Source organism: Parasteatoda tepidariorum, chromosome 5 (genome assembly GCF_043381705.1).
Source record: "Parasteatoda tepidariorum isolate YZ-2023 chromosome 5, CAS_Ptep_4.0, whole genome shotgun sequence".
NCBI classification, from domain to species: domain Eukaryota; kingdom Metazoa; phylum Arthropoda; class Arachnida; order Araneae; family Theridiidae; genus Parasteatoda; species Parasteatoda tepidariorum.
Window position 1 is genome coordinate 2,271,108 of NC_092208.1, and position 18,375 is coordinate 2,289,482.

General features: G+C 29.6%; 1 protein-coding gene across 1 annotated transcript; it reads right to left on the minus strand.

Annotated features, from left to right (window-relative positions):
* Positions 1 to 509: 509 nt before the first annotated feature.
* On the minus strand, positions 510 to 16,986 carry LOC107451134 (transport and golgi organization 11). The gene is made up of 3 exons (XM_016067141.3): positions 16,605 to 16,986; positions 13,932 to 14,127; positions 510 to 5,356 (listed from the first exon to the last, which is right to left on the minus strand). The coding sequence occupies exons 1-3, from the start codon at positions 16,801 to 16,803 to the stop codon at positions 5,146 to 5,148; spliced, it is 606 nt and encodes a 201-aa protein (XP_015922627.1). The 5' UTR covers positions 16,804 to 16,986; the 3' UTR covers positions 510 to 5,145.
* Positions 16,987 to 18,375: the final 1,389 nt, after the last annotated feature.

Below are 18,375 nucleotides of genomic sequence, written 5' to 3' on the forward strand. Positions count from 1 at the left end.
AATAATTAGAAGTATTTCCTTTTCTGCAAGTTGACTGATAAAAAAATTTAGTTCTAAGAGTACCAATGTTTACACAAAAATGATCATATTTGCCAACATGCTCATGTGGCCCTTCACTGAAAAAAAGTTGTGCACCCCGTAGACAAAGGGATAGAAACTTGATAGGATCTTGTCCTATCTATTGTTCTAAAAGTTTTTCACTTAATCAGTTTTGAAGCTTCAGAAAAGTGTTAAAATATCAGATTTAATGAATGCAATCTAATGAAATTAACTGTTTGTATATCACATCTGCCAGCATTGGAGGAATAAAGCAACAGAGATTTTACTAGCAACATTTTTTGGGCTACACGTACAGTTTTGATACATCATGTAAGTCAAAAAGTGAAATTCAAATTTGGAAATAATGGAAGCACTTACATTTAGTGAAGTAAAAAATAAGTAGATAAATCTTAATCTAAAAAAAAAGAAGTGATTTTTTTCACAATTACTTAAAGTATAAACACTCAACATCTAAATAATTAGCTTTATTTTACAAATTCATATTTCAAACATAAGTAGCTGATTTGGCTTTGCATAGGAAATATTTATCAAAGTTCTGTACATAAGTTACCAGGGGAAATTACTTCTCATAAAAAAAAAAAAGCTTTCAAGCGTTTCGTCAGAAAGTAATGGGTAGTTCTGTTATCAACAACAGGAACAATATTAATCAATACATTAAATCTAATGTAATTCATAGAAAAACAAACGTTTTATTACATAAATATCTTTTAAGATTATTAATTTTAACATATGGTTGTGAAACCTGAACCATATCTTGTATGGATAAGGTTATGTTGAGTACCTTTAAGAGAAAGGTTTTGAGATATATTTTTGGAGAAAATAAAAATAAAAATAGTGTGGTGCTTAGATGAACAAAGTTAGAGCTTTATCACTTATACAATGAACCAGGCATTATTAACTTTATTAAACGACAATGAATAAAATGGGCAGGCCACGTTATCCGAATGGATGAAAACCGTACCACAAAAAGCGTTTTTAATGCCAGACCAGTTAGCACACAAAAAAGAGGCAGGCCACATTTGAGATGGATAGATGGTTAAGAAAAAACCTTTTGGTCGTAAAAAATGGGAAACGCTAGCAGGGAAAAAAACTTCTTGAGAAGGCCAAGGCCCACCCTGGGCTGTCGAGCCTATGACGATAATGATGAGCGAAATTTTGAGAGAATTTTTTTAAACTTTTGCCAAAATTATCTTGTACTCTACATTACTAAGCGGAATGCATAGGATACATAACATAATATCTGTCATACTTCTAAAAAAAGAAATTTATGTTTATGGTAAAAATACAATGCAAACAAACGAAGTTATGACCAGACTCTCGTAGATAAATAATGGAGTTTGTTATTGGAGAAAAAACGATTACACATGATGAATCGCAGCAGCATTCTCGGTCGATACGGAGAAATTCAAGAATATATACGTAAGGGACAGATTGTCGTAAAATAAGGGAGTCTTCTTTTAAAAACAGTAGACTTGGCAGATATGGTATGTTATTATCCTTTATTGTTCGTCAATTATAAAAAAAAAATCTTTAACATTATCAACGTATGAATATTCTATACAAATGAACGTATTTGAAACTCAAAAAATATCCCAGTCATTGAAAAGTAGACTAAGTTATTGCAAAAATCAAGTTACAAAAACTTGAGGGTAGTAATAATTTTTAAAAAATATTTTTTATTTCATAAAAATAACTTTCATGAAATATCACGATGGCATTAGAAGAATAAAAAGCTTGAAACAATTCAATTTAAAAAAAAAAAATTTCTCTGTACAATGGAAAAGAATATTTGTTTTATATTTATTGTTTATACATAAAGGCATCATATACAAATAATTATTTAAAAAAAACATTCAAATATTTCCGTAACAGAGAAAAATGCTACAATTGAAAACAAAATTCACCATATAAACTCAATTAAATACACAAATATTTAGTTAAAATTTAATTTGGTTTTATATAATACTCATGTTACTAAGCTTTTATAATAATATAAGTGCAGCATAGGAGCAAATACTTTTTACACTATCTACCTTAAACGTTTGGAAAAAAAAAAAAAAAACTTTCATACAGAAGGCCACCTGCATGAAAAGTTTTCCTGAATATGAATCACTACATATTCAGGGTCACCACTCAAATCTGTAATAAAAAATTCCCTGTACATATTTTACACAATGTAAAAAGGAAAAACACAATAACTGTGCTCTTGTGTGAGCTGTATTGGGCTAATTATACTAGTTTTATTTGTTGAAAAAACTTACAGCTGAGCTTACTTAAATAATGCCATAGTAAATAAAATAGTTTAGTATTGCTGAAATATCCATGAATATCCCATAGGTTGACCTTTGAGTAGTCACCATTTCTTAAAAGACGAAAATAAGAAATAAAAATTCCCTGTATTTTCTCAATTTGTGTATTTGTATTTTATTACTTTTAACCACCGAACCATCCCTCTAATAATTTCACAAAATACTTTTACTTGCATTCTTTCTATATAATAAAAATTAGGAAATTTCAATGCAACAATATGATTTTTTTTTTATTCAACTAGGAAATTAAACACAATAATTTTAGTAAATGCAATTCGCTTTTTCATGTGCATACAAAACCACACATTCCAGTCCGAGAAAGTAATGAAGAATTTTGATTTTATTTCTTTATAAACAATGCCAATTGCTAGTAAAAAGTATAATGTTCATACAGTGAAAAGATGTTAATTATTGGTTAAAAATTGTCTCACTGTTCCATTACTGTATGTTCTTTTTTAACTCGAAAATTATAAGAATATTCTGTATTTTTCTAGTCTGTAAAGAAAAACTCAAAATTCCCTGCATTTTTGCAGCATGTAAGGAAAAACTCTAAGTTCCCACTTATTTTATATGATTTTTAAATTCCCTGCAGAGTGGCAACCCTGACTCAATTAAATACACAAATATTTAGTTAAAATTTAATTTGGTTGTACGTAACACTTAATACTTATGTTACTAAGCTTTTATAATAATATAAGTGTAGCATAGGAGCATATACTTTTTACACTATCTTACTTTAAACGCTTCAAAAACAAAACAAAAAAACTATCTTTTTTGTATAGAAGGCCCAAAATATTCACATCAGCAATTGTCGAAGTTAAATTCACAAAATGATGTGTATATTTTGAACGATATATGAAGGGAAAAAAATTATATCTAATTTTTTTATGATTAAAAATTATTATAAGATGTTAATTCCTTTTGTGATAAATAATTAATCAAATTTCATAACAAAAATTCTTTAACAAGATAAAAATGGAAGTTATAACATCAAATATATTTCAGAATGGTAAGTACATTATATGTTTGCCAAGAGCTTTTCTATTCAAATTACCAACATGCTGAATAATTGTGAAATATTATTAAATATCTTGAATCTTACTAATATTCTTACAACTAGAAAAATAAAGAAATCACACCAAATACATCAGATTTTTTTTTGAACAATGCGATTCTATACCCAATTAATATTTTTATAAACTAAAGGAAAAATATATTTGATTAAAAGTGGGAGTTTATTTATCACAGACAACAAGATGAGATTTAACAGTATTAAGTTTTAAAAAAAAATGTTCATAATACTAGATTAAATTTATTTTCAATGAAAAAAAGTGAAAAATTAGGATTGTCTAGAAATTGCATAGAGTGTCACAATAATCAAGAGGTCAATAAGAAATCCAAAACTTGTATCAGAAAAAAAAAATTAACACTGCTTCCCCCCCCCCAGTCACTTGCTGTAATATTAGTGCAGTTGGCTTTTTATTGTAAAATTATTTAGACAGACATTAATAGCACTTATATATTTTTTTAAACAGACAGATCTTAAAAAGAAAAATTCTCAGAACCGATACAGCGCAACTATATGAAATCAAATTATCAGACAGTAAGAAAACTAACAAACATCATTTGAATCGAAACACAAGTATTTAAGTTAAGTACATAATAAGTAACTGCTCTAATAAATAAATCAAGATAAATATGTAATACAGGATGTATATTCTTAATGCATAATTTTAGAATACTTTTCAAATATGAAATTAAAAAAAAAAAAAGAAGGTAGCACATCAAGTTATTATTGGAAAACACAAGGAAAAAAATTTAATAAATTAAAGCCGGGACTGAAATCATCAAAACCGGTTAGATTTATGTAGGGAATAAAGGTGATATTGTTAATAATCACTACCCCCCCAGCTTCTTTTAAGGCAATCGAACAATTTTTATATTTTCAGTCTCCTTTCTGCAGTAAGAGTTTCATAGTGTTGGTGTTAGGGTTGCCGCTCAAATTTGGAGTAAAGAAATTCCCTGTACATATTATATACAATATATTAAGAAGAAACACAACAATTACTATGCTCTTGTATGAGCTATATTAGGCTAACTATACTTGTTATAATTGTTAAAAAAAACTTAGAGAAAAAAAGGAACAGCTGAACGTACTTAAAACAATTAATGCTACAGTTAATGAACTAGTTTAATATAGCTGAAATATCATCCTTAAATATCCCATAGATTGCACATTTTTTAAAATAAGAAACAAAATTCCCAGTTTACAAAGACAAAAATCCCTGTTATTTTTAAGTTCCCTGTATTTTCAAGGTTCTCCCTGTGGAGTGGCAAGCCACACCTGTGTACATATTTTTAATAAATTTTTAAGAAAAAAAGGAACTCGACATTTAAAAGCATCTGCTTTATAAAGATAGAATTTTCGGGCACTTATCTACAAGCAGACAATAAAGAAGTAGAATAAAATAAAGAAAATTCTTAATCTACAATAAAATAAGAAACAAAATTCCCTGTATTTTCCCTGTGGAGTGGCAACCCCGTGTACATATTTTTAATAAATGTTTAAGGGAAAAAATAGAAAAGAATTCGATATATAAAAGCCTCTACTTTATAAATAAAAAAGAAAACTATTTCGGTCACTTATCTACAAACAGACACAATAAAGAAGTAGAATAAAATAAATCTTAATCTACAATTATATTGGTTCGCAATACATTGTATCAAAATGTAGTCTGCTAAAAGTCACCATTACAATATTTATTTATTAAAGAGACTACAAATGTCTATGGATCCACAGAAGACTTTTCATTAGTATATAAGTTACCCCGATGGCATACATAACTATTTCTCTCTGCTGTCTTTGTTGGTTCTCTTGTTCAATTGCTAAGACTCTTCGAGAAAGGTGGCGCAACTGCACACGGAGCTTGGTCAGATCGTCATCCGCAGCGTAGATGCTTAATGAAGTATCTTGCAAATCACCTAATCTAATAAAAGAGAAGAATTGTGTGAAAAGAGTGTTGATACAGCTTTAAGATAAAGCAGGGTGCATATCAGGGCTTGAAAAAACTCAGAAATTTTACCCGTCCCAAAGGACGGCTTGTCCAACAATGTACCCGTCCTCCTTGAAACTAACCAGTCGCTTCTATATGAATAAAAATATAATTTTCCCTTATTTATTACAAACATTTATATAAATTGCACAATGAATTAGTAGTTACTAGGATTACAAATACAGTGGAACCCGCTTAAAAAGTTCCCTTTTAAGAAGTTTTCCCGCGTAAGAAGTTATTTTTTAAAAAAACCAATTACCATAATGTTAAANTGAAAAACTTCTTAAACGGGTTCTACTGTACTAGAATTACAATATACAGTAATAAAAGAAATACTAGGTTACTAATAGTAACCTAGTATTTCTTTTATGAAATAATTTAAATGACAAAGGTCAATTTATCCGAGGGTACTGTGTTTAAATGAATCAAATATGTTTGCCAGTTCCACAATCAAGCCAATGATTTACAGAGGTTTCGGCACAGAAAGCTGAAAGGGGTTTTCCATTTAGGTAGATGTTTATAATTGCGTTTAACGCTTCTTGTTTAGGACCAGTAGGTAATGTGTTTTTTTTTTCAAGTTCATTGCTGAAAAGCCCCTTTCAACCACTGCAGCAGTCCCAGACAGAGAAAACATCAATTCCACCATGCGCAGTATGCTGCTGTATTTCTAGATTAGAGGGTCATTTTAGAAGTGAGGAGCTCTTGTAAGATAATAAAAATTGAAAATGCACCACGAACATTAACGGGAAAATGGCCTTCCGCGCGGACGTCGGATTCGAAAAATTAGTTGTCTGCGGGGAATTTTTGACCGTCGAGGACGGGCGGATGGTTTTTCGAGCCCTGGTGCATATCAAAAACTTTCAACAAAAAATAAGTACTGTATAACCTTATTAATATCATATCTATATGGAATAATTACTACACCTTGAGATTGCATAGATTTGAATTTCGTAAACGATTACTGTATATATTTCTAACTACTGATAGCTAGTTTGAAAAATTGACACTTTTATATAGGTAGGTATTGTTCCAGAAATTTTCGAAACACAAATTTTGCAGGAGCATCATTATTTGGCAATTAAAAAAAAAAAATAATGGAATCAATTCAGTCTCTTAATAAAACTACGATAAAGGAGTCTCAATTAGGATTTTCCCCAGCAATTTTTCCAATTGGACCCAGCGTGTTTTCTGAACTTTTTATTTTAAATTATTAATTTGAAATTCTAGCTGAAGCCAGTCATTTCCAATTTTGTTTAAAAATCTCAAACAAGAATAGAAAAATCATGATTATTTATATTCTCTCTGGTGTGCAAGAAAGACATCTCTGAAAAAAATTCAAAAAACTATGCAGTAAGGAAAATGGAAATTTTCACCCTACCAAATGAAAAATCTTTCTGCAAAAAGTCTGTAATGTTCTGTGACAATGTTAACACAATTCTGAAACGGGACATGCCTTTATTTAATACGGATGGATATGTAATTGATGAAGAACACATTGGAGATTGGTAAAACCTTAGGAATTTGTTTTTATTTACATGAAATTATTACTATTATGTTTTTATATCAAAATTTCCTACTTTCAATATGATATAAATTGCAGAATTTCTAGACAGACTGTAACGATTTAAATAATTAAAATAGATTGATTTTATTTTCGAAAAGTCATCAATTTTTATAAAATAAATTATTTATGTAGCTGGAAAAAGTTATTGAATTTTCTTAAGCAAACTCTTATTAATTCTTAATAAGAGTTTGCTAAAGAAAATACATTAAATGCAAAAATGTAAGTTTATATATTTTTATAGAACATAAAAAACTGCTTTTATATTTTTTTAATCATCCATGAAACATAAGTAGCATTTCATTTTTTATGATTTTATTGAAATCGAATTAAAATCTTACGAATTTTTTCTGAATTCTATTGCTAAATGGGGAAATTGAGATCCACAATTTTGCACATTAAAAATAGTGTAAAGAGAGAAGTTTAGAAAAGAAAACATCGAAAAATTTATAAGCAAAAACGCACACATTTTTTTTATTTTACTGCTATGGAAACAAAGCACCAAATACTTATGTTTTGGGCCAATTTTATTAAATATTCGGTTAGACAAATAATGTTTTTTTTTTTTTTTTTAAATGAAAGAGTTTATTCATAAGTGCATATTAAAACAACTATGATGAAAAGTAATATTAAAATTTTTAATATAAGATTTTACTTAACTATGTCATGATAAATAAAGTTTTATCGCAGGTAAATACAGGCTTTATCAATTTTCAGTCACTACAAATCACTATAACTCTTTTTTTTTTAAATTTTTTCCATCAGGTTAAGTTTAAAACTATTTAAATTCATTGCAATAAATATTTTTATGGTATCCTTTACAGTATGAAAATGACATAAGTAAATTTATTTTTTGAAACAATATGTTTCACATTTAGGGAATTTCTAGGTGTAATTAATATTCAAAATGTTTTGTTTATCAAGGTATAACCTGTAAATAAAGTGGTCAAAACAACTGGCCAGAAAATTGCATAGTACAGTTCCTTAATTAACAAAGATCTAGATTTCTTTGGTTGTTATAAAATAAGTAAAAATCAATTAAAAAAAGAAAAGAAAAATTCAATACATTATTTAAAAACATATAGGTATTTTTTTACCTATAAATTATTTATTTATTATTTAAATATTTACTTGCAATATTTATTAATCATCCTTTCAAAAAATTTTTCACTATTATTAAGATTTGATTTTTATTATTATTCCAAATTAAAGGCTGAAAACTAAATATGGTACTTTTTTTATGGTAAAGTAATCCTGTAAAATTACAAAAACACATAAAAAAAAGTATTTAACTATTATTAAACAGTAAATATGCTATATTTACTTTTATAATAAGCTTTATATAAAGCTATAATTATTTTATAAATTAATTTACTAATAACTAACTTTAAAATATTCACTAAACAATTTGGTTGGAGAAGAATATTTAACTAATCATGATTAACCAAAAGTTGAATAAAAATTCGGAAAATAAAATTGTAGATTATGTTGCCATGGTAATCAAGCAAAATGCTTAAGTTTAAATTTATCACAATAGATTTGGGAAATATATCTCTGATAATGCAATAAAATTTTTTGGGATCTTTAGTTGAATAACATTAAATTTTCATGTAACAATCTGTTAATCATAGAAAAATAAAAATAACATAACAACACAACCTTTAAAAATAAAAAATGGATTTAGTTGCAACAAAACAAGTGATAACAAACACTAAACTTTTATGTTAGAAGCAAATCCAGCAAACTCATTAAGGACTTTATAAAAATGTAAAAAATGTATAGTTTGAAAGATAAAAAGGCCAGTAGAAAAAGAAAGAGCCAGATTTTTCATTAAAAGCATAAGTGACCTGGTCTTTTTCAAACATCATTCTCAATAGGTGTGAGCCCAATATAGATCTTAACTTTAAGATCAGACAACAACTGAATTTAAATGTAATTCACAGTAAAATTTTAAGAGTAAATTCCTGTTACTAAACAATTATAAATCAACTTAAATTTTTGAAAAGTTTTCATTATATATCAAAACAATTTAAAAAGAAGTCATTATTTTAGGGATTTATGTTGTTAACAAAGCGTGATGTACACCAAAAAAGTTTCTATTAAATAAATACTGTTGAATTCCAAGCATAATAAAGGGGAAATCACACAAGTATTTAATTCTAAAACATACATTAAATATTTCTGAAAACAAAAAATTGTATAAGAATATGCTACTGTTTACATAAGACAATAAAAGAGCCTCGAGATTAAATTGCAAGTTAATTAAAAGAACTTGTAAAAGAGTGAACAAATAAAATCCTACATTTTTGACATGCATGCTATTTATACTAAATTCTTTAATTTAGACCATCCTAAACATTAACTGTAATTTTTTTTTAAAAATCATCCCATTTCAAGGTAAAATAAATTATTATAAGACTTTCAAAATTGCAACACATTTTTATGAAGCCCAAATAATGCGTCATAACAGAGAGGACATGAAATGTAACAGAGTCATACAAATTTGAATCATGCTACATTTTTGTAGTTATATTTGAAAGTTTTGATTTTATCAAACCATGTTAAAAAAAAAACATTCACATTGTTTGTTTGTTTCTCAATTTCAGTTATTTGGGCAACAAAATTGACTAACCTATTTTTTCCACGAACTTTTTACAATTGCAAAACTATTTATTGCAGCATCAAAAGAATCCTCATGTTTAAATGGTGACTGGGATATGTTAAATCTGCAAGGCCACAAAGTCCTCTAAGTTCCCCTAACAAATCAGTACCTCTGGGGTTACTGATCAAGGAGTCCCCACATCTTTTGGATTGGGTTCAAAATTACAAGGCTACAGAGTTGAACATTGGTAGCCGTAAACTCAAATTTGGGTTGGCTGCCCAGTGACTGTTATAAAATAAATTAATTGAGCAATTGTTGCAAGTCGCTACATTTAGTAATACTATGTAATTATTAGACAATCAACCATGTGCTTTTAATAGTAAATTCCCATTTTCACAAATAGCACACACAAATAATATGGTGTTTTACCTACACATAAAATATAAATAGGTGGTAGTACAGCAAACTTAGATTTGCCAAATTTCATGTTTGGATGCATCTGCTTTAAAATTTGATATGCTTCCATCAAGGTGCACAGCAAATACTTTTTTTTGCTTTGTGACTTTCTGTCCATTTTCTCTGACAATCATACACTCAGCTCTACCAGATGTCTGGTAAAAAAGCTTACCAGAGGACTAGAAATTTATTACAAGTTTTTTTGTTTCATCAGAAGCTTTGTTACTAAGCTGTTTCTTTTGTTTTGGTAGTAAGGTACAGAGTATGTGCAGAACTGTACAATGTTTTTTTGGAGGTACAGGTGATGCACATTTGGCTTTCTTAAAAGCTTTTCCCAATGTCTAAGGAGTATTATAAAGAGAATATCCTTACTGAATTTCTACTGCTTGTATCAGTGCTTTTTTATTTTCAATTTATCTATTTCTCTGTTTAGATTTCTCTTGAAAATACTTCTGTTATCATAAATTTTCGTTTTATGTTCTTCTTCTTTCTTATTACAAATATCTTTTTTTCTAGGTACATTCAAATTCTATATTCTTTCTGCTGCAGTTTTCCCCATATTGATTACTCACTCAAAAAACTTTTAACTATAAACTAAACATACTATCAAATAGAAATGGCACATCTTTGTATAAAAAGTGTGCTCTAACAGTGGAGGAACTGGTTTAAACTAGTTGAATCTGGATGCATTAGCACTTTGGTTACATTCCTAGAGTTCCTTTTTAATGGTCAACTAATCAGCTTTGCTTACATTTTGTGTAACTGAGGAGACATTTAGTTTCGTCCTCTGTTAGATGAGAAACTTTAAAATTTTCTTAAACAAGAATAAATAAGAAAATATAACATAACATGATTGTACTAATAAACTTTATTGTTAAACCAGTTATTCAGTTAAAAGATTTCTTGTGTGATGAATTAAATAAACTTAAAATAATAATTGTAACAGAAGGGACAAATACATATTTAAGATAATTTTTGATTTAAAAAATAAGAATTTTTTTTTCTGCTGGAAATCACTGCTTAATTAGGCTCGGGAACAATTTATTTTATAATACAAATCAAATAATATTTAAAAACAGAATATTTTTAATAACTTATTCTTCTTTAAAATAGACATATTTAACATTTTAAGAAACAAATTTTTTTGACAGAATAAGTCAAAATCATGAATATGCTCTGTATTTATGATAAATTTTACTATAATCATGCATAACTGCTAAAAATAACGTTTGAATTCATTAATTACAACAAATTTCCGTTTAAATGATACAGAGTACAAGGACATTGCTTAAACTTTAAAAATTCAACAGTAAACTTGGGTCACACAAGTTAGATGTACAAAAATATGCATCATTATATTTATTACGTAATAAAAATAATGTGATTTTTAAACACTAATCAATACATACACATTAAACTCTAAGCATATCAATGATTCCACTTAAACATTTCAAACACCCGGAAAATTGAATACAGACGGGATGCCATAAACAGTTATGGCGCGTCTCCGTGAAGTTAAATTTTCAACCATGAAAAAGAAAGAAAGAAAGCAGCACTCCAACAGATTCAAAAAGGCAAAATTAAACTGAACTTTAGTTTTTTTTAATTTTTTTAAAGAAAATTAAAATTATTTTGAGTTGAATCGATACAGTATAGTAATTTTGGTTTTAATTCTTAGTTCAATTATCATTATTAAATCAATTACTATTCACAGAGATTTATCGGGTTGCTCGGAAAGTAGTTTCATTTTTCCGACAGTGGATTTAACTGTATTTTTTCGAACCCAACTTCTCACTTAAGCTGCATTATCATTATATGCTTTGAGAGCTGATATAGCAAGGCTTGTGAGTGAAAAAGTTCAATTAATTCTACACAGTAGTTTTTGGTTGCTGCCCTTTTAAATATGGAGAGCAAGAAGCAGCATTTTCGTCATATTTTACTAGTGTTAAAATGCTGTTCATGCCAGAAAGAAATTAACCGATGTGTATGGAGAAGATGTGTTGATAGTACGCCAGTGCCTGAATTTGTTTGTAAAATTTCGACCCGGCAATTTTGATGTCGACGATTCTGGAAGGCCGGTTGAAGCTGATAAAGACACGATAAAGGCACTAGTTGATGCAAATAACAACACATGAGATCGGTGAGAGGTTAAATTTATTGAATGCAACTGTTTATGACCACTTAAAGGTCATTACTGGGGCCAAAAAATGGGTTGCCTATAACGATGTCAAACAAAAGAGATCATGGAGCAAAAAAGATGAACCGGCTCAAAGCATTTCGAAAGCCAATATCCTTCAAAAAAAGGTGATGCTGTATGTTTGGTGGGATTTTAAAGAAATATATTTATATATATTTTAAAGCTTTTAGCGGATAACACAACAATTAATTCGGAAGTCTACTGTCGTCAGCTGGACATACTAAATGATCAACAGAAAAGTCCAAAATTAATCAACAGAAAAGGGTTCCACCAAGATAACGCGATACCTGATACAAGTTTGGTCACTCGCCAAAAGTTTTTACAGCTTGAATGAGATACACTGCCACAAACACCATATTCTCCAAATCTGACGCTTTAGGATTATTATTTGTTCTGGTCATTGCAAAATTTTTTGGACTGTAAAACCTTTACCTCAAATGAAGAGGTCAAAAATCACACGGGTCAGTTTTTTGCCAGCAAAGACCAAAATTTTTATAAGCGTGGAATTATGCTACTACCAGAAAGATGGCAAAATGTGTTGGACCAGAATGGCCAATATATAATTAAATAAAATATTTATTCATTTTACAAAAATTGTCTTTCATTATTCCAAAAAAAAAAAAACTAAATTACTTTCAGAACAACCCAATATAATATTTTAAAATAGAATAAAGATTTGTATTATTTTGAATAGAGAACTGTTCCTATTATAAGGATATATTAGTAAATTAATATACCCTGGGTCTAAAGAACCTGGAATCTAGCAAAATCAACGACATATTATAGAAGAAAAAAATTAATACGATTTTAAAATAATGAACTAGGAGGAGAGGGTAGAAAAAGAAATTTAAATGTAACTTTGAAAACAAAAGTTTAAACTTTTGTACAGTGTGTTAGGCGAGTAGTTATCTACAATGTCAATGTTCATCTATGAAAAGGTAAACAACATAGATCATCATAATTTGCATTGGAACTGGGCATCTGAGGCCTTGTGGCCCTTTTCCCATTTATCTTGAAAATAAAAGAGTAAAAGATGCATGATAACAGTTAAAGTAACAGGGCGCAAAATGGAGTTCATGAATGTATGGCGCCTTGCCAAGTTATTGGGCAAAGTCAAAAATTGGGTGAAAAATACAAGTGAAAAAATGTTGCAAAGAATAAAATACACTAAAGAATAGATAACATATATATACAGATCAAAAATATATACAATAAAAATTGGTGAGTTAAAAGTGAGTGAGAATGTTTGTGAGTGTAAAAAGGTGTGGCTCTGTTAAAGTAGAGACCCAGCCATCCTGGTAATTACTACTCCTGCCAGGTTGCTCCAACACCTCCTAGAAGAAGGAAGGCCTCAGTATGGATGAATTTAGTAGTCCGATCAAACGAAGTTAACTGCGCAGTAGATGAAAAATAAGAAAGATGTCATTACTAAGCTGCGCAGTGGTTGAAAATATGAAATATGTCATTACGTTTGGACTACTAAAGGATATTTATGGTAACCCATGCTGAGGCTTGCTCTTATCTAGGAGGTGTTGGTTGCTCCCTAAACTCAGTTACAGGGATTAACTTCACCTTGATGAGACCCCTAGGGGTGGACAACATAGAATCGAGTTAACGTGTCTTATATACTAGTGAATTGGAGTTGTATTTTTGTAGTAGTAGACACAGTGTGAAATTAAATAAAATATATTACCCTACATCATCCTTATTAGTGTCATATTCTTTCCTTGTTTCAGGCTTCTGAGGTTTGCTAACCTCGGCAGGATACTCGTCTACCGTCAACACATTCGGGGGAGGTGCAAGTACGAGGTTAGGCAAATAATTTGGAAATGGAGTATCAAACTTCAATTCTGGGACAGATTCTCTCACAGCTATGTGCTTATTATCACCTAAAGAGATGAATAGACATTAGAAGAGGCAACAGGGGTGCAATCTTTCAACAAAAAATAAGCACCTTTTAATCACTCAAAAAATATTTTTAAGCACTAGATACATTAAAAAAAAAGCAAAATAATTTTCAAAGACTTAACCAGATTATGATAAAATAACTAGCTTCTGAGAAAAAACTCCTTTTTTGATTATATTAGCCATTACATACCAGCCAACATTTGGAAAATAAAATAACGTAGATTGCACTAGCAACATTTTTCAGGCTACGAGTAAAGTTCTGATACATCATGCATAATCATATACAGGGGTCTGTCCAGGCCAAATTTACTACCGTTTAGTGGTATCTTCTCAAATTCAACTTTAGGAAAAACGGTAGTTTCATAAAATACTTTTTCTTTGTATCCCAAAAGAAACGATAGATCCGTATTTTTGTGTCGATTTTGTAATATAATAATTTGTAATAATTTTCACAATATAGGTGGTACCTCTGAGATAAATCCAGACAGACCCCTGATATAACTTGAAGAGAATAGCATACATTTAGAATAGCATACATAAGCACTTACATTTAGCATAGTAAAAATATGTATATAAATCTTAATCTAAAGAAGATTTTTTTTAAAAACATTATTCATAATTACTTAAAATATAAAGACTTAACATACTGTAATAGCACCTTCTGTTGAGGAATAAGAGAAGTATTTTTGCCATCAAGGGATATTTTATTTAAAAAAAATTATTTCTAATTTCTTCAACAAATACGGAGAACTTGGAGAATATATTGGTAAACAGGAGATAGCGTTTTAAAAAATGTAAAGAAAAAATAAGTACCTTTCAACAATTATGCTACGCATCCTATTGTTCATTTCGTGGTTCTCTATTAGCTGTTACCACATTTTTTAAAAGTTCTTCTAAAAGAATATCCCACTGGTCCTCTGCACTATAAAAATTTTCCACATTGACTAAGAATTCAGCTTTAGCAAAACTCTTACGAAAAGTACGATCTGTAAGATCTAGTTTCGTGCTTTAAATTTTTTGTTATGCTTTCTCGTAAACTGATTTTTGACATGGATTCATGTATGAAATGCAAACAAATTTTACTGCTTCCCCTAAAAGTTAAGTGGCTGTAAAAATCAATTTAAGGTTATTTCCCCCATTAAATTTGTTGAAATGTTCTGAAATATTTTGGGAAATAGGGAAAGTGGATCTCGAAGAAAAGTTCGTTAAACAGAAAATTCACATCGCTATTTTGAAGTTATTTTACAAAGAAATTTCCATAATGTTCTTAGTTCCTCAAAAAAAAAAAAAAAAAAAAAAAAAAAAAAAAAAAAAAAAAAAAAAAAACACAAATAGACAAATTTGCAAAATAGAAGTTACTTGAATAGTAGTTCGACTGTATACATGAAATAAAAATTGCATACAGTCATATTTTAAAAGATTGTAATAGCAATCAGTGAAATATCCTTTATTTCAAAGAATGACTCATTTATTGGGGTTTTAATTTTATTGATTAAACTTGGGAAGATATATCCATTTAGGTAGAATTTAAACATTAGATTTGTAATTTTATAAACCTAACCACAGAGAATGTTAAAACATATTAAAATTTTACACAGCAAATTTCATAATTAACAGTTAACACTAGAAAGAAGCAAGTACTTTTTTTAAAAAAAATTATTGGCCCTGTTACATCCAATTATTTGGGAGATTTCCGCACAGTGTTCTGTAACAAAATAATAGCTAGGTCTTGACTTCAGCGGTCTGCGTGAAACTAAAAAAAAAACATTACACAAAGAAAATCAAACTTGAAAGGTAGCCAACCTGGGCAAACATCTACATATTTCTTTTAAAAACATTAGTGAGCTTAAAATCTATGTGACAACTTAGTGATTGTAGTCGGCGTGACAGATTGCAATACAGAAATATCGCCCCATAATTTTATCTCTGGTTAAATTAAAGTGTTAAAATTTTCTCAATCATTTGCTTTACTTTATCGCCATTATCAGTCTGAGGATGTTTCTGTCGCCAAGGTGACAAATAAATTTTAAACTTGCAAATTTAAAAAAAAACAAAAAACATTTACATGTTTGCCCAAGGGTGGCTACGAGTTACACCTTTCCAGTTGCTCCCTTGGTGTAATATTTTTTAGTTTCTCGTGGTCTACTGCCAGGAAGTTTCCAAGACATGGCGATTATTCTGCCACAGATCACAATACGGAAATCTCTCTATCAATCTAACCAAACAATATGATTTGTATTTTTGTAACTCAGTTAGGTTGTACCATCGTTTAAATAATTAATTTATATGAAATTGACATATTGAAGCAATACGATAATTTAAAGTTCAATATGCTAAAAAAGATTCAAAGTTTGCACTGGCAATAAAAACTAAACCACTTCGTTACTCGAAAGAACGATAAATAAAATAAAATCGACTTAGTATATGTAGAAAAACAACAAAAGAAGAGAATTATCACCGGCTACAATTATCCTTTCGGGAACATTCATTCTTGATTTCATCTCAGAATGTTGAGGTAAAATGAGATCTGGTGGTTCAGCTCCTCCAACAACGCATATTTTATCCGGAACTCGCATCTTTGATGTCATTTCAGCAGTAAAACTTGGATCGTAGAAAGAATTAGGAGATGTGTGACCTGGACTGCTATTATGAGACATTTTATTAATGGATAAGACTAATAATAAAGTGCTAAGAAATTTGGAAAAGGGCCTAAATAAATTAAGTAGTAAATTTTCGATTAAAAACTGGATCTGGAATTTTTCTTTCTTTTTATCATTTGATGTTTATAGTTGTCCTCCGATACGGTCAAAGTCAAAGCGAGTTCATGATTATGAAATCTTAATGCATAAAGTTTAGCTGTAACCAGCTTAAAAAAACAAGGGAGGTAATGAATCGGAGACAGATCGTGCTCGGATATAAATCAAAATTACGGTCTGTGGATGGATGGTGTGCGTAAATGTGTCCTCCCTGTAAAACGGGATGTGACGTATATATGTTGTCTCCAGCAGATCATTCTCAGGGATGCCTCCCAGACCGTCATCCTCCCGCAGTGGAATGATCGTTAAGACACGGTTCTCAGCAGATCACCGAAGTCAAGCATCACTGGCTACGGTCAGTGTGCGGGTGGGTGACCACTTGGATCAGTCTGCGTAGGGANAAGAACATTTATTTGGTTAAATTTAATTTTCAGTTTTGTATATTTTATTAAATATATGGTAGTAAGAACTATAATTTTGTAACGTAAAATTTTCGGTAAAACGCTAGCATGTGAACTGAAAACATATCAAATACAATAGTTTAACAGACCGTCGCCAATAGCCCATTGTGCAGCTCTAGTGCGACGTAAATGTACTACAACAACCCAGGCCGTCATCAATGGATGATATTTTCAATCACGATCACAATGAATCATACGCTATCTGGAGAGATGCCCAGAAAGCATGTAACCTTACGACAACCTTGAGTTTTAACTTTACTTTCATTGTTACGAAAAGGTTTGCGGAAAAAACCTTTTTTCAATGACGTAAAAATATTGCAATTTCCAACCTTTCCTCCTTAAAGGAAAACTAATGATTTTTAAATCTTTTTTTAAAAATATTGTTATTTAGGTTAAAAAACAAGCAAATTGTAAACCTTATTTTTTGCATTTTTGTTTGCTGTCATGATTAGATTAGCAGAAATATTAAGCGAAAACCTTTTTCTAAGGAAACGAAATAAAGCAAATATTAACCTTTTCAGCGAAAATATTAATAAACAATAAGAAAATATTTTGCAAAGGGCCTCATTTAAAGGAAAGCAAATAAACGAGCATAAGATCATGATTTTGGATTGTTTTCTTAAAGTCTGCGAAAGTACAATACGAAAACTTTCTTTGAAAGGTTTCTCGACACAAGTATAAGTAATAGTTCTTTTTTAGAAACTTTTCATTCGAACAATCTCATTAAAATAATAAACAAAATTTGAATCTGGAGTTTAAAATTGACTCTTCAATATTTTGTTACATATTTTTTTTCCTTCTCGAATTTGGCTTTAGGGGGTTGCTTCTATGCGTTGCGGTTCCTTTAAAATGTGGGGCCTTCTCTCGTTCATTTTACCTTATTGCAAACCTAATTATGGTATAGCAATAAAATATTCGCGCGAAGAGAATTTTATTTAAAATACTTATGTGCAGAAAAAATTCGCCCAACAGTCTATTGTGAGCTAGAGGGACATCGATATTAAGACTCCAC

Excerpts from the sequence above, each read along its gene's own strand:
- LOC107451134 (XM_016067141.3), bottom strand. The coding sequence starts at position 16,803 with ATGTCTCATAATAGCAGTCCAGGTCACACATCTCCTAATTCTTTCTAC. Across the intron at positions 14,128-16,604 it reads CGAAAGGATAATTGTAGCCG|GTGATAATAAGCACATAGCT; the intron begins GTGATAATTCTC and ends TCATCTCTTTAG. Across the intron at positions 5,357-13,931 it reads ACTAATAAGGATGATGTAGG|ATTAGGTGATTTGCAAGATA; the intron begins GTAATATATTTT and ends CTCTTTTATTAG.